The 22593-nt window shown below is 54.4% G+C and overlaps 2 protein-coding genes across 5 annotated transcripts in view; one reads left to right on the forward strand and one right to left on the reverse strand.

Moving 5' to 3' along the window:
* On the forward strand, positions 1-2325 carry TRPT1 (tRNA phosphotransferase 1). Of its 3 annotated transcripts, none has more exons than XM_045893420.3 (8): positions 1-179; positions 374-457; positions 586-667; positions 1181-1350; positions 1441-1615; positions 1813-1869; positions 1945-2085; positions 2185-2322. In XM_045893420.3, exons 2-8 carry the CDS (start codon positions 383-385, stop codon positions 2277-2279), a joined length of 795 nt encoding a protein of 264 aa, XP_045749376.1. In that variant the 5' UTR covers positions 1-179; positions 374-382; the 3' UTR covers positions 2280-2322. The 3 variants fall into 3 exon arrangements, with proteins under 3 accessions (XP_045749376.1, XP_045749377.1, XP_045749378.1); XM_045893421.3 differs by having other exon boundaries at positions 3-179; positions 1945-2055; positions 2185-2325; XM_045893422.3 differs by having other exon boundaries at positions 10-179; positions 1441-1543.
* FERMT3 (FERM domain containing kindlin 3) overlaps positions 2266-22593 on the reverse strand; it is a 21363-nt gene continuing 1035 nt past the window's right edge. The window contains exons 1-15 of one of the 2 annotated variants that reach the window (XM_045893419.3): positions 20157-22446; positions 19400-19660; positions 16361-16594; positions 16040-16159; positions 15759-15927; positions 15420-15522; positions 5329-5436; positions 5029-5163; positions 4892-4941; positions 4660-4784; positions 4323-4429; positions 4004-4237; positions 3525-3649; positions 2937-3078; positions 2266-2810 (exon numbers count right to left, since the gene is read on the reverse strand). In XM_045893419.3, the coding sequence (XP_045749375.2) occupies positions 2631-2810; positions 2937-3078; positions 3525-3649; positions 4004-4237; positions 4323-4429; positions 4660-4784; positions 4892-4941; positions 5029-5163; positions 5329-5436; positions 15420-15522; positions 15759-15927; positions 16040-16159; positions 16361-16594; positions 19400-19559 (1992 nt within the window). In that variant the 5' untranslated portion in view covers positions 19560-19660; positions 20157-22446 and the 3' untranslated portion in view covers positions 2266-2630. Of the gene's footprint in view, positions 2811-2936; positions 3079-3524; positions 3650-4003; positions 4238-4322; positions 4430-4659; positions 4785-4891; positions 4942-5028; positions 5164-5328; positions 5437-15419; positions 15523-15758; positions 15928-16039; positions 16160-16360; positions 16595-19399; positions 19661-20156; positions 22447-22593 lie in introns of those variants that run through there. The other variant, XM_064576254.1, reaches the window with a different exon arrangement.

A 22593-nucleotide genomic window follows, 5' to 3' on the forward strand; every position in this document is an offset into this window, starting at 1 on the left:
AGTCGGGGAGCCCGCCGTCCCAGGTTCCCGCCTCCTAACTCTGTCTGTCTTGGCGGGTCCTGACGCTTCCGCCCCGTTCGCCTGAACGCCCGGGCCGCCTCCTGAGGCCCACTTTGCGGGGCAGCCCCGCGAGCCTGGAGCGCCGGGGCTCGGCTTCCCTGGGATCCGTGGCGGACACGGTGTGACCTTGGGCAAATCTTGCCTACTGGCCTCAGTTTCCCTATCTGTATCAGGGAGTTGGGGGCGGGAAGTGAATTTAATGAGCAGGATATCCGCCTCCCAGCTCTCACATCCTGAGGCTTTGTGACATGCTGGGCAGGACGGGGGCATGAGAGGGTCCTTAACCGTCCCCACATATCACTGTTCCTCGCAGGTCTTACCCATGAACTCCCCTGGAGGAAGGAGGCAGGAAACCACAGGACCCAGGGGTAGAAGGGCTCACAGACCCCGGGAACAGGTGCGCCCCCCCACCCTCACCCCCACTTTCTTGGTGGGAGGGTAGAGGAAGAGGACTTGATGCCCTGGCTCCCTGGAATATGCTGGCGGGGTGGGAGTGGACCCGGGACCACCTCTGGGCTCTTACAGGACCGAGATGTGCAGCTGTCCAAGGCTCTGTCCTATGCCCTGCGGCACGGGGCCTTGAAGCTGGGGCTTCCCATGAGGGCTGGTAAGTGAGAATCTTGAAGACTGAGGTGAGTGGTTGGCGGCGAGGGAGCAGTGTGAGCCTGTCTGTGCTGCCCTACCCCATGGCCCCATGGGGATGGCACGGAGGGCCCATCTCCTCCATGTGCAGGGAGCACCAAGGCCCAGAGCCCAGTATCCTGTCTAGAGCAAACTGGGAGGCCAGGCCTGGCCATATCCCCGGTGCAGTGGCCCAATAGACACTTACCCAGAGTGGGTACTGGGGGCTGTTGGGGTAACTGCGGTTTACTGAGTATCCATTCTGGGCAGGGTACTATGCTAAAAAAGGGACACTTTATCTTTGTGACCCTCCCTGAGGCAGATCCTAGTCCCATATAAGTTGAGGAAACGGAGGCTCAGAAAAGGGAGACTCTTACAGATAAACGCCTGTGACCCCCGCCACGCACCCAGGCTCTGTTCTGGTTGCCTGTGGCTCCCACTGTTACCTCTGGCCCAGGCCAGAACCGGTTCAGCTCCTGAGCATCCTGCCTGTCCGCAGATGGCTTCGTGCCCCTGTGTGCCCTCCTGGAGCTGCCCCAGTTCCACAGCTTCTCGGCTGAAGATGTGCAGCGCGTGGTGGACACCAACAGGAAGCAGCGGTTTGCCCTGCAGCCAGGGGAGCCCGGCACTGGCCTTCTCATCCGGGCCAATCAGGGTCACTCCCTGCAGGTGGGCGCTAAGGGGACCAGTGGGAGAGCCAGGTGGGACCCCTGCCCGTGAGGGGCGTCTCACTGCCGTCCATTCCCCCCGCCACCCCAGGTACCTGAGTTGGAGCTGATGCCCCTGGAGACCCCACAGGCCTTGCCCCTAAGGCTTGTCCATGGCACATTCTGGCAGCACTGGCCATCCATCCAGCTCAAGGGTCTGTCCTGCCGGGGAAGGACCCATATCCACCTGGCCCCGGGACTGCCTGGGGACCCTGGTGTCGTCAGTGGTCAGTGGCCCTCCCCAGCTGTCCTTACCAGGTCCCTCTCCAAGGATCATACCTTCTCTTGTCCAAGGCCACCCCATGCTCTGCATGCTACAGTAACCCCATCCCCGCCCCTGAGCCCAGGACCTCCTGCTGAGCCTGTCCAGGTTTGATGACCAGCTCCCAAGTGCCCCAGGCCCCAGCTCCAATTGTCTCCACAGGCATGCGGCCAAATTGCGAAGTGGCTGTGTTCATTGACGGGCCCCGAGCCCTGGCAGGTGAGCCTGGACACAGCGGGGACTGCCCTAGGGCTTCAGAGAGGGCAGGAGTCCCAAATCTGGCTTTGTCTGCAGATGGAATCCCCTTCTTCCGCTCTGCCAATGGAGTGATCCTGACTCCAGGGAATGCTGATGGCTTCCTGCTTCCCAAGTACTTCAAGGAGGCCCTGCAGCTACGCCCTACCCGTGAGAACCACCACCCTCCTCCTGTTCACGGTGCCTGGAGCCTGTGCCCTCCACCCTCTCCTCCCTCCCGGCTCCTAGCCCCAGGCTGACTTCTGTCTCCCTTTCCCTAACCTCTTGTCTCTATCTTAGGAAAGTCCCTCTCCTTGGCTGGTAATGAAGAGGAGGCGGAGTGTCAGAGTGACCCCAAGTACAGCTCCAGAGGAAGAAGGATGATCCAACAATAAAATATTTATTTTTAAAAATGTAAAAACATAAAAAAGAAGCTCCAGTTTGAAACCATGAATTATCATCATCCCGTAGCTACAGCCAGTTGTCCTCATGTGCTCAGGAACTCTAGCTGGGTCAGTGGTGTTGGTCCTGGCCACTCGGACAAGGGAAGGGCGGGCATTGTACGAGCTCGTAACCCACCCTCCCTAGCCTGGGAGATGGCAGAGTCTGGCCCGGTTAGGTCCCTGGTCTGCACAAAACCAGGGACAGCAGGTGAATGTGCCCAGCTCGGTGCATGTCTGGAGGGGGTGTGGGCTTAGGCGTGACCATAGCAGGTAGTGAGCAAAGTGGGGGCGCTAAGACAGGCCTCAGAAGGCCTCATGGCCTCCTGTGAGCTGCAGGAAGAGATCCTCATCCAGCTCTTCTCCGCGGGCCCGCTCCCGCGTCGACAGGAAAATGTAGCCCCCGATGTACTCGTGCACGATGCGGCAGCTGGCCGACACGCAGCTGAAGGCCACGTTGATGTGCTCATCAAACTCGATGGCCACCTGCAGAGCGGGCAGTCAGAGGGGCTGGTCGGGGAGGGGGAGGAGAGCAGCCCCCGTCCTGCCCTGGCTGGGCCTGGCCGGGGTCCCTGGAGCCTGCCCCCGCCCCGGCCCTTACCCTTGGCCCACCTGCTGGATGTCCCAGTTGACATTCCACTGGCGCATGTTGTTGAAGCGCCAGGTCTTGACCACGTCGCCCACGGCCAAGTCGATGCGGATCAGTCTGTTGTTGGCGATGCCCAGGATCTCATCCTTCCTGCTGCCCTTGAACCTAGTCCCCGGGGCGGGAGAGAGTGTGAGCCAGAGCCCCGCCCTGCACGGCCCCAGAGCCCACCCGGAGAGCCTGGGGCCGCGTCCCCGGGCAAGCTCTGCCGTGTCAGCTGGCGTCTCCGGGCCTCAAGTTCCTCAGCTGGGAAATGAGGGTTAACTGCTAAAACCATTACAATAGCACTTGGCAGCCTCAGGCAAAGTGTCCATGCCTTTCACTGACAACCTTTTTTGTAGCGTCGTCACTGTTGGTTGGCTCTATCTTTGCAGGCTTGGGAAGGGGCAGAGGGCAGCCCCCGGCACAGCCCCGAACGGCGGCCTCCAGCGGGAGGGGTCCGCCGCCCTGCGGGCCTGATCCCTCACTCTGGTGTTTGCTGCAGGGGCGCAGGATGGCGGGAAGGGAGGCTTCGGGTGCCGGCCAGGGCAGAGCAGGCTGCGGCGGGGCCGTACCTGACCACCACATAGGAGATGCCGAAGTCGGGCAGGGACTGCCAGGCCTGGATGAAGCGCAGCTGGGCCTCAGACAGTGAAAGCTGGGCCACGTTCTGGTGGGCTTCCAGGATCCGGGGGGTGAGCTGCGGGACCACACCAGGTGAGGGGCCCTCAAAGCCCCTGAGTCCCCCTGCCCGTCCCCACCAGGGAGACAGGATGCTGAGCCTGGAGTAGGGGTGCGGCCCGGTGTGGGGCCGTGGCCTGCACCCTCTCACCACTCCGCAGGTAGGAGCTGAGCCAGGCCCTGAATTGGAAGCCGGCAGTGACCTCTCCCAGAGGGTGGGCACCGGCGTGCTCAGTCTCAAGGACACGGGTAGGAGAAGGAGAAGGCATGAGTGAGCACGTGGCTTTCTAAAGGAAGGCTCTGTGGCGATCCAGGGGCCAAGGGTGGCCAGGTAAACGCCGTGGTCCTACCCACCACCCGCTTCCTCTGGCACCTGCTTGGCCTTGAACTTCCGCTGGAAGCGGGGGGCAACAAGGCCGTAGGGGTTGAGGCCCTCGGCAGAGGCGTCAGGGCCCTGGGGGTGGTTGCCTGAGCCCCCGCCCCCTGTCCGCTGCAGGCTGAGGAAGGCCAGAATGGCCTGCACTTCGCTGGTGTAGCTGCTGTCCGCCATGGTGCGGCCCTTAGACGCCAGTCGGCAGCCGGCCATCCAGTGGGCGTACTGCTTCTCCTGGGGGGTGAGGAACAGGCTCTGGTTCAGCCCCTGGCCCCCCTGTCCCCCTGCCCACTCCAGCCTCAGCCTGGCCCTGACTTACATCCTGGCACCGCAGGTAGATCTCACTCATGCCCTCAGGGGAGGGTACTAGGAGTTTGATGCAGAACTTCTGGCCTGAGACATTGACATCGGGGACCACCTCGCAGCCTAGAGGGAGATGAAGGGGTGGGTAGGAGGCTGGGAAGGGGGGACCCTGCCCGAGAGGTCCCTGGGCCGATGCCAGCCCAGCACAATGCCTCGGCACACAGGGTGTCTTCTCCTGCCCCCAGGGGGAAACGGAGGTGAGAGCTTTCACCTCCCAGCCCACAGGGGGGCCGGGTAGGCCCCCAGCCTGCTCCTGCCCTTGTCCCTGTCCTGGCCAGGCCACCCTCACTCACCCTTGAGGTTGAGCTGCTGAATGGGGTCCCCCGGGGCCTCATCCTGGCTCTTGTAGTAGGACAGGGTGGTCTCCTTGAACACCACCCAGTGCTGGCGGTACCCCTTTAGGGTTAGCTTCCGGGGCCTGAGGGTGAGGCAGGAGTTTTGTGACAGGCTGCCTCCCTCCCTCCTGGGCTCTCTCTCCACACTGGGCCCCTCCAGCGGGGCTGCCAACGCTGGGCCCAAACTCACCGGAAGATCCGGAGATGGTCCTTGAGTTCCGGGATGGTGGTGAGGTTGTCCTGCAGAGAAGAGGAGTCAGAGGGGGACCAGATCCCCACACTTGACCCTGACCCCAACACCAACCCCTGACCAGAGCCCCTCCTCACCAGCACATCCGTGGATGCCGACCCCTCCAGCTTCACCTCCAGGTTGTTCAGGGCTGCATCCAGGTCGTCCAGCCCCCGGTCTGTGCCACTTGGTTCGCCCACCTCCCCGCTCTGGGACAGCTTGTTGATGTGGTACTGGGTGGGGTGCGTGGCCAGGGAGGGCTAAGTGGGTGGCCCACTAGCCCACAGCACCCAAGTGGGGCTTCCCAAAGATGGGGCCCCACCTTGGCAGACCCTCCCTGCCCTGGGCTCAGCCTGCGCCCTACCACCCCCCCCCCGCTCCCCCGGCCCACCGGACACCTGCAGGGCTGCGAACACCATCATCTCCTCCTCAGTGCAGTCGGTCTCCTCCAGCAGCAGGTCCCACCGGGCCTGCTCATACAGCTGGGTCAGCCGCACCGGGTCTGTCTGCAGCAGGGGTGGGGGAGGCTGGGTTCAGTCAGGTGCCAATGGCCCTGAGCTCCCTGTGTTCCTGGACCCCGTGAGCCTCAGCCACCAGCCCTGCCTTTGTGCAGTGACAAGCTCAGCTCGTGGCCCCACCTGGGCAGTAGACCCCAACACCAGCCTTACAGCCGCCCAGACAAATGACACCTTTTTCCCTGTAAGACTTTTTGTACAGATGTGGACTGTATGTCTGCTGTGCACTTGTTGGAGAAGGGGGACAGAGCAAACCAATCAGTCAGTAAGTGAGATGATTCAAGACTGCGATAAAAGCAATAAATGAGGGGCACCTGGGTGGCTCAGTCTTGGGGCGTCTGCCTTCAGCTCGGGTCATGTTCCCAGGGTCCTGGGATCGAGCCCCACATCGGGCTCCCTGCTCAGCGGGAAGCCTGCTTCTCCCTCTCCCACTCCCCCTGCTTGTGTTCCCTCTCTCTGTCAAATAAATAAATCTAAAAAAAAAAAAAAAAAGCAATAAATAAAGGAAATAGTTTCCATGGGGCCATTCACTCACACCCTCAGGCAAAGACACCCCAAGGATGATGGCGATGAGAGAGAATGGAGCTGGGGTGCAGGGAGCTACTCCACATAAGGAAGCATTCCAGGAAGTCTTCCTTGAGGAGGCAACAGACTGCCCTGAGACCTGAAGGATGGCAATGGGCCACTAAAGGGAAGAGTGATAGGAAGAACATTCCAGAGAGAAGGAACAGGGAGTGCGAAGCTCAAAGGGGGATCCCAGTTACCCACAGAAGACCAAGCCTGTGCTCCCTCTGAAACCCACCAACATTGATAGCAAAGGCATAAAAAGGGTAAACACAAAAAGACAAAGAAGAGAGCAGGAACTACGGCAGGTGAGGGATGCTGACAACATTTTGGCAGATGGAAAGCAGAAACATGAACGGGAACTGAGTTACAGCGAGAGAGAGCTGGGATCTCTTGCTTTTTCAAACCCTCTCTCGTTCTGAGGTAAAGGCATGAATGAGTTTTGAAAATAGTCAGGAAACAGGGGCACCTGGGTGGCTAAGTCGTTAAGTGTCTGCCTTCGGCTTGGGTCATGGTCCCAGGGTCCTGGGATCGAGCCCCACATCGGGCTCCTTGCTCTGCTGGGAGCCTGCTTCTCCCTCCCCCACTGCTTGCCTCTTTGCCTACTTGTGCTCTCTCTCTCTCTGTCAAATAAATAAATAAAATCTTTTAAGATTTTATTTATTTATTTGACAGAGAGAGACACAGCGAAAGAGGGAACACAAGCCAAGGGAGTGGGAGAGGGAGAAGCAGGCTTCCCGCCAAGCAGGGAGCCCGATGCAGGGCTCGATCCCAGGACCCTGGGATCATGACCTGAGCCGAAGGCAGACACTTAACGACTGAGCCACTCAGGCACCCCAAATAAATAAAATCTTAAAAAAAAAAAAAGAAAATAGTCAGGAAACAAACAGCAAAAAGAACACAGATCTGGACAAAGGCATCCAGTGTGTGTGGCAGCCCCTGACAGGTTCTGGACTGGGATTCTCTGGCTGAGAGGTGAGGATGGGCTGAAATGACTATCGAAGGTGTATAAAAGGAGCAGGCGTCCCCCACTCCCTGCAGCCAAGTGACAGCCAGGCACCTGGCAGAAGCCGGAGATTTACTCCCTGGAGATGGTGAGCCAGAGGCACCCCCGCATTTGGTACTCTAGGCACAGCTGGGTGAGGGGGTGCACTGTGCTCGAAACAGGTGAACTGAGAGAAGGTTGACATTGTGAAAGGTGGGACACCACCAGCCCTTCCTCACTTGTCACCCAAGACTTTGACAGTGAGCCTTCTTTTCCCAGTCGGGAGATCAGAGGGTTCACTGCTGAGAAACTGATGAGCCAAAGAGAAAACCCCCACAAAGAGTGATAACATGCCTACCCCAGCACCCCCAGGAAGCCCCCAAAGTGCTAAGCCCTATTCATCCACTCAGGGTTTTCAGTGGCTTCCTAGAGTCTTGCCTCTCAATATGAAAGGGCAGGCAAGGATTACCCCAGTGTAAGGACAGCTGTGGCAGAAGCTACAGAGACCAGAAAAGACAGAACTTGGAGGAAACCAAGAGAGTAGGGAGCAGAAGAAAACTTCAACCAGACAAAATCTTTAGGGAGACAAAATGCTGTACCCATAACACAAGAACGGGATGCTGTGTTAAAAAAAGAACATAATTATAAAGGTATAGTAATTAGGGTTGTGTGGCATTGGTGAAGAGAGACAAATTGATGAATGGAACCAGAGAGTCAGAGAGAGACCCATACACTTAATATTCACCTGACTTATGACAAAGGTGACCCCACAGTCACTGGGGAAAGGTTGCTGTTTTCAATAAATGATACTGTGTCTATTGGTTACCCGCATTTTTTTAAAATTGTTTTGTTCCCCTACCTCACACCACATACAAATATCAACACCAGCTGGATTGCAGATCGAAACATGAAAGTTAAAACAATAAAGCTTTTAGAGAAAAGTTGCATCTTTGTGATCTTGGAATAAAAACGATTTTTTTAACAGGACACAAAAGATATTCATCATAAAAGAAAAAATATTTAAAAATAGAAGTCAGATTATATTAAAAATTAGGAACTTCTTTTTATCAAAATAAACCATTAAGAGAATGAAAAGGAAAAGCACAGGGTGGGAAACTATAATCACAATATATTTATCCGACAAAGTACTACCCATATACAGAATATATAAAGAACTCCTATAAAGCAATATGAAAGCAGCTCAGTATTAACAATTGGCAAAGAAGTTGAGCAGAAACTTCACAAAAGAGGATATCCAAATGGCTAGTAGCCCTATGAAAAAGGGCTCAACCTGATTAGTCATCAGAGAAATCTGAAAGCCACATAAAAGGCGTATCAGTGATCGTCTGGGGTTATGTGTGGGAGGAGGAACGATTGCAAATGGGCACTAGAGAACCTTCTGGGGTGATGAAATGTTCTAAAACTTGATTGCAATGATGGCTGCAATAAACAAAAAACCCTCTGAGATACCATTACACACCTACCAGAATGGCTACCATGGAAACGATAGGAAACACCAAGCACCAGTGAAGCTGTGGAACAAGCTAAATTTTTGGACACTGCTGATGGGGGTGTAACTTTGGTACAACCACTTTGGAAAGCTGCTTGACAGCTACCTGTTACAGTTAAACCAAAGCTGCCCTGTAATCCAGCAATTCCACCTCTGGGCACATACCTTACAGAAATGTGTACATATGTTCACCAAAAGACATTATTGGAATGTTCATAGCATCTTTATTCATAATGGTACCAATCTGGAAACTGTGCAATGCCCATTAACAGTAGAATGGAAAATTAATTATGGTATATTGACATAATGGAATGTCACACACCAATGAGAAAGAATAAGCTACAACTGTATGCACTGTGGATGAATCATACAAGCATAATGCTGAGTGAAAAAAGCCAGACACAGAAGAGTACAGACTGTGTGATTTCATTTATGTAGATTTCAAGCACAGACTAAACTATCTGTGGTGTTAGAATTAACATTATTGCCTCCCCCAAGGGAGATACTGACTGGAAGGGGTATGAAAGGGGCTTCTGGGGGCTGGTGAAATCCTGCTGCTTGATGTGTTGGATACATTTGTACATTTTTCTAAATGTATGTTCTACTAACAAACCAACAAACAAACTTACAAAGGAACACCAGAAAATAAAAGCTCTTAGAACTTAAAAAAAAATACAGTTGCAGAAATTAAAAATTCAATAGATCATTTGAAAGATAAGTCAAAGCCCTGTCCAGAAAGTAAAACAAAAAGACAACAAACTTAGAAATGAGAAAGACAAGGGGTGCCTGGCTGGCTCAGTCGGTGGAGCGTGCAACATTTGATCTTGGAATTGTGAGTTTGAGCCCCACACTGGGTGTAGAGATTACTTAAAAATAAAAAATCTTAAAAAAAAAAAAAAAAAGACATGAGAAAAACAAGATAAATGTCTATGTTTTTTCTTTGAAGAAGCAATCTAGGGGATCTAATATCTACTTCCAGAAGAAAGGAACAGAAAAGTGATGGGGAGGAAATGATTAAAGAGATTGGTTAGGACATTTCTCCAAAACTGAAAGACTCAAGTTCCTCATCTGAAAGGGCTCAGCAAGTGTGCAGGCCAATCAATGAAGAAAGATCCATACTAGGACATAGTATTGAGAGATTTTAAAGCATCATGAGATAAGGAGAAGATTCTAAAAGCTTCTGACATCTCCCCTCCCTCTCCAAGAAAAAATAAAAGGGTCTCACATGGAAAGATTGAAAACAAAATGGCATTAGACTCCTTAATAGAACCACTGGGATCCAGAGGACAATGGGAAGGTGGATTCAGATTTGGCAGGAAAATATTTCCAACCTAGAATTCTATACCTAGCCAAACTATCATCTGAGTGAGGGTAGAACAGTGACCTTTTCAGACATGCAGGATTTCAAATCACTTACCATTTTAGGGGAAGCTATTGAACTATATGTTTTATCCAAACGAAGGAGTTAGTCAACAGAGGAACACATGAGATTCAGGAACCAAGAAGTCCAATAGAGGGATTCCCAGGAAATAGAGAATAGCAGTCCAAGGACAACAGTTGCACAGTGGGTCTAGAGTGCTACCTTCTATGGTTCCACAAAAAAGATAACACTGACTGATATCCTAAAGCAATCCACCAGTTTGAAAAGAGTTTTGTGGTTGGGCTGCAATGTTGGCGGGGCTTGGCTATGGAACTTCCCACTTCATCACTGTGAAGACCCCAAAGAAGAAGCCATAGCCACATAGAGAGTATCTTACAAGAGTATCTTTTGGGGGTCTCTCTTCTAATTGTGCACAATTAATAGAAAAATAAGTAAATAAAATCTAGCAATTGTGAACTATAAGAAAATTTTGGGGTGCCTGGCTGGCTCAGTCAGAAGAGCATGCAACTCTTGATCTTGGGGTCATAAGTTTGAGCCCCATGTTGGGTGTAGAGATTACTTAAATAAATAAATAAAAACTTAAAAGAAGAATATTAAAAAAGAAAATTTTGTTTTTAAATTTTCATTTTTTTTTTAATTTGACAGAGAGAGACACAGCGAGAGAGGGAACACAAGCAGAGGGAGTGGGAGAGGGAAAAGAGGCTTCCCACAAAGCAGGGAGCCCGATGTGGGGCTCAATCCCAGGACCCCGGGATCATGACCCAAGCTGAAGGCAGACACTTAATGACTGAGCCATCCAGGCGCCCCTAAATTTTCATTTTGAAAACAAAGACAACAGGGGCAACTGGCTGGCTCAGTTGGTAGAACATGCAACTCTTGATCTCATGGTTATAAGTTCAAGCCCCATGTTGGGTGCAGAGATTACTTAAAAATAAAATCTTTAAAAAAAACACACACACACAAAAAACAAAGAGAGCAACAAAGACCCAGTGGTTTTTAGATACTGGACAAGAGACCACACAGAACAGTGATCCCTGACAGAAGGGAAACAAACATGGTGAATCCTGATTGCCCCAGCTTGTTGCCCAGAGAGAGTTGCACAGGGAAGGGGACCCCAAATAGAACCCAGCATATTCCCCAAGTTAAGAAATGTAGTTGAGCATTTGGTGAGTCCAGGGCAGCTAGAATTCACAGGACAGAGTCCTGTAGAGGAGAGAGCTGCACAGAGAGAAAGCTCTGGAGATCAGCAGAAGGCTCTTCTTGAGTCTTTAGCTAAGCACTGATCAGTGTATGTGTGTAAGGAAACTACCCAAGGCTGATAAAAAACAAAAACAAAAACAAAACAAAACTTGAAAGGAGCAGATGGAACATTTACCAGAGCTCACTTAAGGTGGAAATAGTTCACACTCCCAAAAGCCAGATTAGAGAAGCCTCATGATGCATGGCACATTAGATAGAGTCCTCTGAAGGCAATTGCCTCAGTAATGGGGTAAATTAGCCCTATATTAGAGGATGCTTTTGTCCTGTCTAATTAACATTCAAGGCAAGCCTTGGAAGGATCAAACTGTCTCCAAGTAGTTTAACTTCATCCCTAAACAAGGTTTAAAAATACTTAAAGGACTATAGAAAAAAAATCTAGCACCCAAGAATATAAAATTTGTAGTGTCTGTCTGGCATCAGATAAAAAATGATCAGGTACAAAAAGAAAAAAACAACAAGGGGCACCTAGGTGGCTCAGTCGGTTAAGCATCTGCCTTCGGGGGGGTGCCTGGGTGGATCAGTCCTTAATCGTCTGCCTTTGGCTCAGGCCATGATCCCAGGGTCCTGGGATCGAGCCCCACATTGGGCTCTCTGCTCAGTGGGAAGTCCGCTTCTCCCTCTCCTACTCCCCTGCTTGTGTTCCCTCTCTCACTGTCTTTCTGTCAAATAAATAAATAAAATCTTAAAAAAAAAAAAAAAGCATCTGCCTTCAGCTCAAGTCATCATCTCGGAGTCTCGGGATCGAGCCCTGCATTGGGCTCCCTGCTCAGCAGAAAGCCTGCTTCTCCTTCTGCCCCTCACCCTGCTCATGCTCTCTCTCCCCCAAAAATAAAGGGGGAAAAATGACCAGGCATGAAAACAAGCAGAAAAATACAAGTCATAACGAGGGGAGTGTCTATAGAAACAAATCAAGAAAAGAATCACTAGATACAGAATTAGTAGATAAAAACATGAAGAGTTACTACAAATACATCATGTGTGTTCAACAGGTAGAGAGACAGGAGCATTTTAAGGAGACCCATGGAAACTATTAAAAAGGTCACAGTTAAACTTGTAGGCATGAAATCCATGGCAGATTCGACACGGCAGAAGAAAGATTAGTAAACTTGAAGACAGAGCAAGAGACCTACTCAATATGCAACACAGAAAAATAAGACTGGAAAAACGACCTAAAAAAAGAAACGAACAGAGCATCAGTGGGCTGTGGGATGATGCTAAGCAGTCTAATAGTTAATGCAGTTGGAATCCCATCAAGGGAGGGAGGGAAAAAAAAACCTGAAAAAATAACAACCCCAAATTTTCCAAATTTGATGCAAACTATCAACTCACAGATTCAAGAAGCTCACTGAACCCTAAGCATGAAAAACCTGAAGAGAACCAAGGCATATGATAATCACACTGTTTAGAACCAGTGATGGGGCTCCTGGGTGGCTCAGTCGGTTAAGCATCTGCCTTTGGCTCAGGTCATGATCCCAGGGTCCAGGGATCGAGCCCCATGCGTTGGGTTCCCTGCTCAGTGGGGAGTCTGCTTCTCCCTCACCCTTTGCCACTCTCCCCTGACTTGTGCACTCTCTCTCTTGCACACACGCTCTCTCAAATAAATAAATAAAATCTTAAAAATAAGTAAATAAAGTACCATAAGAAACAAACCGTCACCCAAGAATTCTACACCGAGTTAAAACATCTTTCAAAATCAAAGGTAAAATAATGACTGATTCAGACATACAAAAGCTGAAAGAATCATCACCAGTAGATGAGCACCACAAGAAATGTTAAAGGAAGTCCTTCAGGTCAGACAGAAAATGAGACCAGCTGGAAATGTGGATCTATACGCGGGAATAAAGAGCACAGGAAATGTTGAGTGTGAGAGTCGCATGCTCTACCTACTGAGGCAGCCAGGCACCTTCTGTGAATTATTTCTTACAACTGCCTGGGAATCTCCAGTTATTTCAAAACAAAAAGTTCCACCAAAAAAATGATTGACGGGTTAAAGTAAAAGTAATAGCGATAATGATTCAACAATTCTATTCCTAGGTCTACACTAAGAGAAATGAAAAGATATGACCACTCAGAAACTTGTACATGAGTATTCATAGCAGCCTTATTCATAATAGCCAACACGTGGGTGGGGAGATGGAAACCAAATGTCTATTAATTGCTGAATGGATCAATAAAATGTGGTATATCCCTACAATGATATCCTATTTTGCAGTAAAAAGGAATGAAACCCTGAAACATGCTAAAATAGGAAAACACAATGCCAAGGGCAAGAAACCAGACACAAAAAGCCAAACACTGTATGATCACATTTATAGGAAATGTCCAGGATGGGCAAATCTATAGAGACAGAAAGGAGATTAGGAGTTGTCTGGGGCTCTGTGGGTAAGGGATAAATGGGGAATGACTGTTGATGGGTATGATTTTCTTTTGGGGGTGATGAAAATGTTTTAAAACTGATTGTGCTGATGGTTGCCCAACTCTGTGAATGTACTAAAAACCATTGGGTTGTCCATTTAAATGGGCAGATGATATGGTATATGAATTATTTCTCAATACAGCCGTGGTAAGAATAATGACAGCAACAAGAATGACAGTGTCTTGAGGGTTTTGACACTTGCAGAATTGAAGTGTGTGATAACAGGAATGTAGAGGCCGAGGGGGGAAACGCAAGTGCCCTGTTGGAAGTTTCTCATGCAGAAGCGCTAGAGTATTACTGGGTGGTAATAGCGTGCGTGTGCTAGAGCCCCTAAAGCAACCACCAAAACCATTTTTTTTAAGTATAGCTAATAAATTAATATAAAGGAGATAAAATGGAATCATGAAAACCACTCAACCCAAAGTAAGGTAGGAAGAGCTGGGGATGGGGACAATAAAGTCCGCGGGAGAGGAAGGGGCCGAGGGTGGAAGAGAGGGAGGGGGGACAGATGGGCAGGGACCCAATCAGGCAGGGGCCTGGGGGCTCGGCAGCTGGGGCCACAGGCAGCCACAGGAGTGACATGACCTCGTGTCTGTTCATTCCAGACGTGGTGTGGAGCTTGGAGAGGCCACAAGAGGCCCTTGGAGAGGGGAGAGAGGGGCATTAGGAGGCATGTGCTAAGCAACATGACATGGGCTGGCCCCCGGACAGATGGACAGATGAAAAGACAGAGAAGAATGGGTGGTTTGGGATTTTAGTTCAAGGGAGGATGAACAGGGCACAGAGATGGATAGATGGATGAGGTAGGAAGGAAAGGGAAGGATCCAGAATGGTGTAAGCAACGAATCCATGAAAGCTTTTGCAATGAATCCGGGAAAGGTGGGAGGATGTGCTGCGCAGGCTGGGGATCACAACTTCCGGTTCAGGCAGGAGTCTGAGATGCCTGTTAGATGCGTGAGCAGAGCCGGGCCACCTGGACACTCGAGTCTAGAGCTCAGGGGAGAAGGTCTGCACTAGAGATTACATACTTGGGAGCTATAACGGGCAAGGGGATAAGGATGGCTGGGGAGGGCCTTCTGGGTTTGCCAACCCCCAGAGGCTGTGGAGACAGGAGGAAGAGTGGGGGGAGCCTGGACCAGGCATCTGGAGACCCCCCCAAGCTTGTGGGGGTCACAAGTGGCCTAGTAAGAAGCAGGAGGGAAGAGAGCAGGGGACAGAGAGCATGCAGGCATGGTCACCTCAGCAGGTGTCCTTCCTGTGTGTGGATGGGGACAGAAGATGCCAGGATAAATCTGGCTGAGGAGAGAGAGGGAGTCCGGGAGCACCCACAGGAAAGACCTGGAAACAGGGGGCAGGATTCTGGGGAGCAAGGACACTAGATTCCAAGGATTTGGTAAACAATGGCATTTAGAAGTTTTGCAGTAAAGGGGGGAGAGAAAAGGGTCACAGGCGAGGGAGCGTCTGTGGGGTCTGATGGTTTCTGAGAGGGCTGCATGGAGCCCATGGATTGATTGCCAGGAGGGACGGTAGGCAGGGAGGGAGAGATGCACACAGCCCCTGCCTGCAAACCTCATCCCTCGCCCACCCCAAACCTGCAGATCCCAGTGTCACCCCTTCTAGGAAACCTTCTCTGAGTCTAGGTGGGAGGCATCTCCCACCTGAGCAGGCTTCCTAGGGGCGCCTGCCCTTGTCTACACTGCCCAGACAGTGGTGGAGTTAAGAAACAGGAGTGTAGATGAGGCAATGGATAGATGGACAGACACCCTGCTAGTCTCTCACGTTCCCAGACCCACACCCCTGACCCTAAGTCCCCATGTCTCACTGACCCAGACCCCTGCTGTCCCCTGTCCCAGCCCACCTTGGGATCCAGGTCGAAGAAGCTGTAGTACTTAAAGCGCAGCCAGAGCATGTCCCCGGCCTTGATCCCCTGCTGCATGAGGCACCGCGAGGAGTCCAGCCACCTGGGCCATAGCATGGGCAGAGGTCAGAGCTGACGCAGGTACAGTGCTGGGGCGTGGCAGGGGGCTGGGCAGGGCGGGGGGGTGCTTGATCAAGGGCAAGCACACATTTAAGAAAGGCCTGGAAACAGGAGGTATGGATTTGGGGTAAGGGTACAGGGGAGGGCGTGGGCCCTGGCAGTGGGAGCCCAGACCCAAGGGGACAGGGCCCCAGGCTGCAGAGCAGGCAGGCAGACCACCTGCTGTGGAGCTGGGTCTTGTCCAACAGGGAACTGGGCCGAGGCAGGCGCTGGAGCAAGAGGGGGTCCGGCGGCGGCTGCGGCCGGCTCAGCATGTGGTAGCAGGCTTCGGTCTGGGCGCTGTCTGAGAAGTGGGCTGGCATCCCCCGGAACAATGCAGGTGCCACGCCTGGAGTGTGGGACAGGATTAGACAGGCCCAGCCCCCAGCCCTGGCCGCGGGTGGGGGGTTGGGGGGCCCAGTGCCAGCGCCCAGCCCCTGGCCTGCCCAGCGTGTGCTCACCCCCAGCCAGGACGACCTTGGTCAAGTCATACAACTCCTCTTCCGGCTCCTTCTCCTTCTTCTTCTTCTCCTTCTTCTCAGGAGCCCGGAGCAGAGACAGCTCCTCAGGGTGCCGGATACCTGAGGGGAGCTGGGACCTCAGCAGGGGCCGGGGTCCTGCCCTAGAACCTTCCCGCCCGCCTCCCAGGTACTCTGGGGCAGGTCACAGCCCTGCAGTCCGGATCGGGGACAGGACTGCAAGGCCCATGTGACAATGGCTGGGCCAGTAATGTGGGGAGACCCTGGCCGGGCTGGGAGAGCGGGGACCCGCAGGGGACTCACTGAGGAGGCGGCAGATGGCGGCCACGGCCTGGAAGAGGGGCTGGGAGAAGCTGGCTCGCAGGCGCAGGGCCCGGCGGTTAGGCAGCCGCAGGATGATGGGCCGGTGCTGGGGCCCGAAGAAGAGGCGGGCGTCGGCCAGGATGCCATACTTGTCCAGCGTCCAGTGCGTCTGCAGCAGCCATTGTCTTTTCTGCTCCCACCAAATGGCGTGGTCCGACCAGTCCTGCTTGCGCTCTGTGGGGCCACGGGGAAGCAGGGGCACGTCAGCCCCAGAGGGCCCAGCCCCTGGTGCTGAGCACCAGCCAAGGCCAGCGCGGGCCAGGCTGGGTTGGCTCGGGGTCAAGGACCGAGGTCACGGCAGGAAGGCTCATTCTGCGGGGCTCAGTCGCGGCATCTCTCCCCAGGGGAGTCCCCCACCCAGAATCCAAGTGTCTCCACCTCAAGCACCCTGGCCCATGGGCTGCCCCGGATAGCACCACCCCTAATTCCTGGCTAACTGGCCTCTCCCCGGCTTTCCCGGGATCCCAGGAGGCCGAGGCTCTGCTGGGGCCCTGGGGCTGTGTCGGTCACAGCAGGCCCTCCAGAAACGTTTCTCGGTTACACGTTCTGTGCCCTTGGCCAAGGCCTTCAGCTCTCAGGGCCTCGGTTTTGTAGTTCGTGAGATGTCAGTCATCATCCCAACCCTGTGGACGTGGAACCTCGCCTGTTCCAGTGTCTGTGGAAGGTTAACGCCCACGAGTGAGGATTCAGTCTGAACCACGAACACTGCTCTCGTACTGCAGCTAGTGACAGATGACACGTCTCCGTCCAGGAGTGCGGGCTGGTGTATGGTGAGCACAAAGACAAAGGCTGGACCAACTCTCGAGAGTGTGCAAAGCCCCTCCCCGCCAGTGGTCTGTCTCTTGCTGCCCTCCCCCCTCCTCCCTCCCTAACGTCACTGGAGGTGCCAAACGCAAGAGATTCTCTGGCTTAATCTGGCCAACCTCTCAGAGTCCTAGGAGCCGCTGCCCTCACTCTGTTCTGCCTTTGCGGCACCCACCCCCCATCTCCTCTTGACATTTGGCTCCTGTTTTGTCCTCCTTGGCCCCTTCTCCTGGCCTGCTCCTGTCGTTCCCTGGTTCCGATTCCCTTCCTCCGCCACCCTGGCCTCTTCCCAGGGGTCCTGCCTGGTCCACGGCCTCATCTTCCTGCTTCCATCCCCAAACACACCATACCTCAGGACCAGGCCCTGCCCTGGGCCCCGGGCCAGAAACCCACATGCCAGGGGCAAAAGGACATGCCCACTGGCTTCAGTAGCTCCAGAGACATGTTTACCAGGCCACGTGCCTGCCTCTGGGACAGAAATGCAGTAACTCCTACTTCCAGCCCCCAAGGCACACGGGAAACTCGTTCTGCCTGACCCTGGACGGAGGCCCTTCTCCCTCCTTGCTGGCTCCTCTGCAGGGCATCTGGGGGCTGGGTGACAGGACTTCCCCGTCAGGCCTGAGCACTATCCTTTCCAAGTGTAGCCACCACGTTTCATCGATGCCAATCTCATCTCCAAAATCCACCCTCTTGTCTGTCCTCACTGCCCGCCATTGGAGGACTTGTCTCCCTGCCTCCAGCCCACCCCTCCCCGAGGGGCCGGTCTAGATGTAAGTGGTTGAAAACCCTTCGGTGGCCGCTCCCACCTCCAGTAGTCTCAACTCCTAATGGCAGCAACCCCAATCTCTTTTCTTGTTCTCCCTGGCCTGGAGGCCCCAGTTCAGAACACCCCCGTGCGCCAACATCACACCTTGCCCCCCGCATGCCGTGGCCCCTCTCGGGACTCTCCTAGGGAGTCTCCCCATCCCGGCTGCGGGCAGCCCCTCTGGCTCCAGGCCCTGTGCTCTCTCCCCCTGCGCTGAGGCTGGTGTTCAGCCCCGTCCTGGGAGTGGAGGGTCCGCCTCACCCGCCTGGCCATACTCCACGAAGGCAGGGACTGGTATAACGTGGGGTCTGGCTTGACGGAGCCTCAGTCGACATCTGATATACTCAGGAATGAGCGGGATTAGGAAGGGTAGGGTCAGTGTCCCCACTGCAGGGGACAGGAGCTGAAGGGACTTACTCCTGGGGGGACCCAGCAGCGGGTTGGGGGATCAGCTCTAACTGACTGACTCTTTATTTAGGCCTCTTGCACGGCTCGTGTGCCCTGCCCTGGAGGCAACCAGGTCTTCCCTTGGGGCCCCATCTCTTCACCCCCTCTGCTCTAGCTCAGCCCAGGCCTGTCTGCAGCTTGGCCTGACGCCCAGTCTCCTGAGGGACCCTCTGTTTCCCACTTCTGCTTTCACAGCCTCCTCGGGCCCTGCCTGTTGGAAGCTCCTTCACTACCTCAGGCCTGTGGCCGGGCTCTCCCGGGGCCCCGTCTGTCCACAAGCCAGCCAACCTGCCTCCCAGGCTGCACGTGGTGGGTTGGCTGGCTCTGAGGAAGCCTGCAGATGGCCCAGGACCCAGGGGCCCCCTGGCTCTGCCTATCGGGGTGCGCCTGCCACCCTCCCAGGAAGAGGCAGCCCCGACCCCCGGCAGGGAAAGGGGATGGGAAGCCCCCATGTCACTAGCCCTGCTCCTCTCCACGCCTGACGCCACAGGCTGTTCTGCTGTAACTTCCTGTGGGGGCAGGGCCTTCCTACCCAGGCTAGGCCCGTCACCAGCCTGTGGAGGGCTTCCGGCCCGGGGACACGGTATGGCAGCCAGCCCCCAGGTCCCCTGCTCTCCCCCAAGACCTCGAATATAGCCTCTGCCTTGGCCCGGGCCAGGCCCCTCCTGCCCCCAGAAGTGGGTGAACAGACTCCTTGGGGACTCAGCAGAACCAGCTGGAGTGGGAGGAAGAGGGGGAAGATTGCGGGAGGGAGGGGAAGTTGGGGAAATGTCTGTTTTGGAACCAAATGATTAAGCGGGTGCCTGAGTCACTGTGGCGGGGTTATCGAGTGCGGCCCATTGGGCGGCCGGGAAGTGCCCGCGGACCCAGTTACAGCCGCCCCGTGGTGCTGAGGTCAGCAGCGCGGGCAGTGGGACACTCACTAATCTCCTCCACGACCTTCAGGAGCACCCCGCCGATGTGCGACTCCCCCGTGACCCGGAGGGTGACAGACTCGGCCTCCGGGTCCTCCTCTCCCACGAACACCCGCAGCTCCCAGGACGAGTCGATGTAGTCGCCGGTGGCCGTCTTCATCCCCGCCATGGCTGTGGCGGCTCTCCGGAGGCTGGGAAGGAGGCACGGCGGGCAGGGGGCCGGGGCCCTGTAGGCTGCCCACGTTCAAGTAGAAGTGGCCCTGTGGTGACCTGGACAGGCAGGGGAGCAGAGAGCATGCCGGTGGGCCAGGATGTCACGGCAGCGGCGAGACACGGGCGCTGAGCTGGTCCAGGCAAACCTCAGGCCCTCTCACCATTTCCGGTGGTCTAGCTGCACGGGGCTGTCCAACCCACTCCCATCTTACAGACAGGAAGACCGAGGCCCAGAAAGAGTGAGAAATGGGCTCACTCAAGATCACCCAGCTTGATGCCAGAGCCTGGCACAACCTCCATCTGCCTCCCCAGCCCACATTTCACCCCCAAACCCACACTGGCAGCTGCCCACCCTGGAAATGGTGGGGGACCCAAATCAGAAAATACTCCCTCTCCTGGCCCAAAGCCCGGATCCAGACATCCCAAGCCAGCCAAGGCCTCTCTAGGGCCGTGAGAAGTCCAGGGTGCCGCACGGAGAGAGGCATGCAGGGCAGAGGGGCTGCAGGAGGGTGAGGACAAGGTGGTTGGGCCTTCAGCCGCCGCCCCAGCTTACCTTGCCTGTAAGGGTTTGGGGGCTGCAGTGCGGAGGGGTTGGAGTGTCAGCCACTCCTGGCCTCAGTCTAAACACCTGCAGCTCAGTGAGTGCTTCCTTCCCCCTTTGCTTTCTCTTTGGAGCTTTCTTCGGAGGGCAGCCCTTGCGCCTTATCATGAGCAGGGCGGGCTCAGCCCCTCCCCAGGGAGGGCCCACGCTGGGTGCAGGAAGCGAACAGCCAGCAGGCTGCCCAGGGCTCCCGTTTGTGGCCCCACCTTTGTTCCCGGGGAGCACAGGAAGCAAGGGAGGAGCCGGCCGGGGTCCCACCACCACACGGAGCGTCCCCTCGTCTGGAGGGAAGCAGCTCAGTTCGAACTAGGGAAGTCACCAACTCATGTTCTCTGCACCCAGAGTCCCCAGGAGGAAGTCACCTCCCATCTCCAGCCTGTCACAGAGTTGGGGGGTGCGGGGGGCTTTGGGCCATGGCACGTCACTGTGCTGTCGGGAGGAAGAGCCGTGCAGCTGAAAGGATTGGATCCAGGTGATTTAGGAAGCTGGAAGTTCAAGGGAGCTCCAGCCCGGGAGGTCCCTTATCACCAACAAGTAGATCCTTGAAGAAGACCCCGAGGCAAACAGCTTCCTTAAGTGTTTCCTTAGGGCCTCTATTTCCAAACACGTAAACCTTCGAGCCGCCCGAGGCAACAGCTGAACCAGAACTGGCCCCTGGTCATTCACAACCTCCTGGCCCCACGCCTCCAGGGCTTAAGGCTTCCAACCTGCCGCCTCCCCTCTGTCCCTCTGTGTGACATTCTGGCTCACCCCGAGTAACCCAAGGGTCACGCCCGTCAAATCCCCACTCAAATGTGACCCTGGAGGGTCCCATCGCCTGCACTGGGAGGTCAGCTTTGGTAGAGCAGAGGCCTGATGCTCCCTGCTGGCTCCCGGCAGGAATCGAGGCTTCCCAGAGAGAATCGTTTGGGGCCGGAGGGAATAGAGCCCGAAGAGTGTCAGTTGCACCCAAGAGCAGCAGAATGGCCCGTGGAGATGAGGATTTCTGACCTTGCTGCCCAGATAGAGGAAGGGGCCGGTGGAAGATACCCCCGGGAAAGCCAGCTTATGCAAAGTCAAGGCAGCAGGAAGTACAGCCAGTTGCTGGCCTCAGCAGCTTCCTAGCTCAGAAAGCTGCGCTGTTGGAGCAAAAGAGGAAGTTTTACTCCCACCCCAGTCCAGGGTTTTAGAAATAGCTTGCTGCAACCATGTCCAAGTGTAATTAGAAAGCTTTCAGTTGAGCTGTGAGGGGTTTTTTGGGTTGTCAAATGATCCTTTATTGAAGGATGTTCCTTGGTAGTTCTCAACCAGCTGGGCACCCTGCTGCACCACAGCCCACGGACTGGGCAGTCTCCAGGACCTCTTTAATGGTTCCAGAGAACTCTCTAGCTCGAGACTGGGGCTGTATCTGTCAGGCAATGTTGATAAATCAAAAGTGGTAATTTGGACTGGGCTTAATGTTTTTCTGCTTCCGTCTCTTGGGGGTTCCTTGAGACTCTGCTTATCGGGACAGCAGCAACAGGTCCCGCCTGGATCTGGGCCTGTCCTCAAGTTTGTCATTCTCAGGCCCTTCCAATCACTGGCTGCCTTGGCAATGTCATCACCGACCTTTTCTGGTGACAGTGGGGCCAACTGAAGGGGGGCCAGGGCAGACACAGTACCCCCACCGAGCACCTCGGGTACAGGACTTTGATGCTGGGGTTGAACTTTAGGCGGCTCAGTGGAGGCAGCTGGTGTGGGATGAACCCGGATTTGAAGGTGCAGAGGAACCTCCTCTGAGCAAAGAGCCAAGTGTGAGAAGTGAGTGGTTGTTTTTTTTTTTTAAGATTTGAGAGGTAACATGCATGCGCAGAGAGAAAAAACCCGGATTCCCCGATGAGCATGGAGCCTGACAAGAAGCTCAATCCCACAACCCTGAGACCGTGACCTGAGCCAAAACCGAGAGTCGGATGACCAACCAACCGATTCTCCCAGGTGCCTTGAGAGCAGCGAGTTCTTTAAAGACTAAAACCATCATAGAGCAGCTGACAGAGATGGTCTCCCAAGAGATCTGAACACTACCAATAGGAAACGTTTTTGTTCTTGGGTGGGACCCAGTGTTCCCTCCATTTAGCTGGTTTCTGGTTCTGAGATGAGAGCGTGATGAACGATGTGGGAAGCGCCAGAATGTTGACCTGAACCTCTGGAGTTAGGGTCGGAAGGCCCCAGGCTCCCTTTCAGCGGCTTGTTGGGCAACAGTGCCACCTAGTGACCGAAGCATGCTGAGGTGCCACTGATCCGTCCCCTTGGAAAGGAAGAGGTTCCGGTGCCCAGCTGACACTTCCACCTCTCGCACACTCCAGGTTGTAACCCCTATGGGGCAACCACTTCAGGGTCACTTGGCAAAAAAAATCACAAGGACGTAACAATG

The sequence above is a fragment of the Mirounga angustirostris genome, unplaced genomic scaffold (assembly GCF_029215605.1).
Source record: "Mirounga angustirostris isolate CCGP_5_RB_7025 unplaced genomic scaffold, mMirAng1.0.hap1 SCAF_13, whole genome shotgun sequence".
Taxonomy (NCBI): Eukaryota; Metazoa; Chordata; class Mammalia; order Carnivora; family Phocidae; genus Mirounga; species Mirounga angustirostris.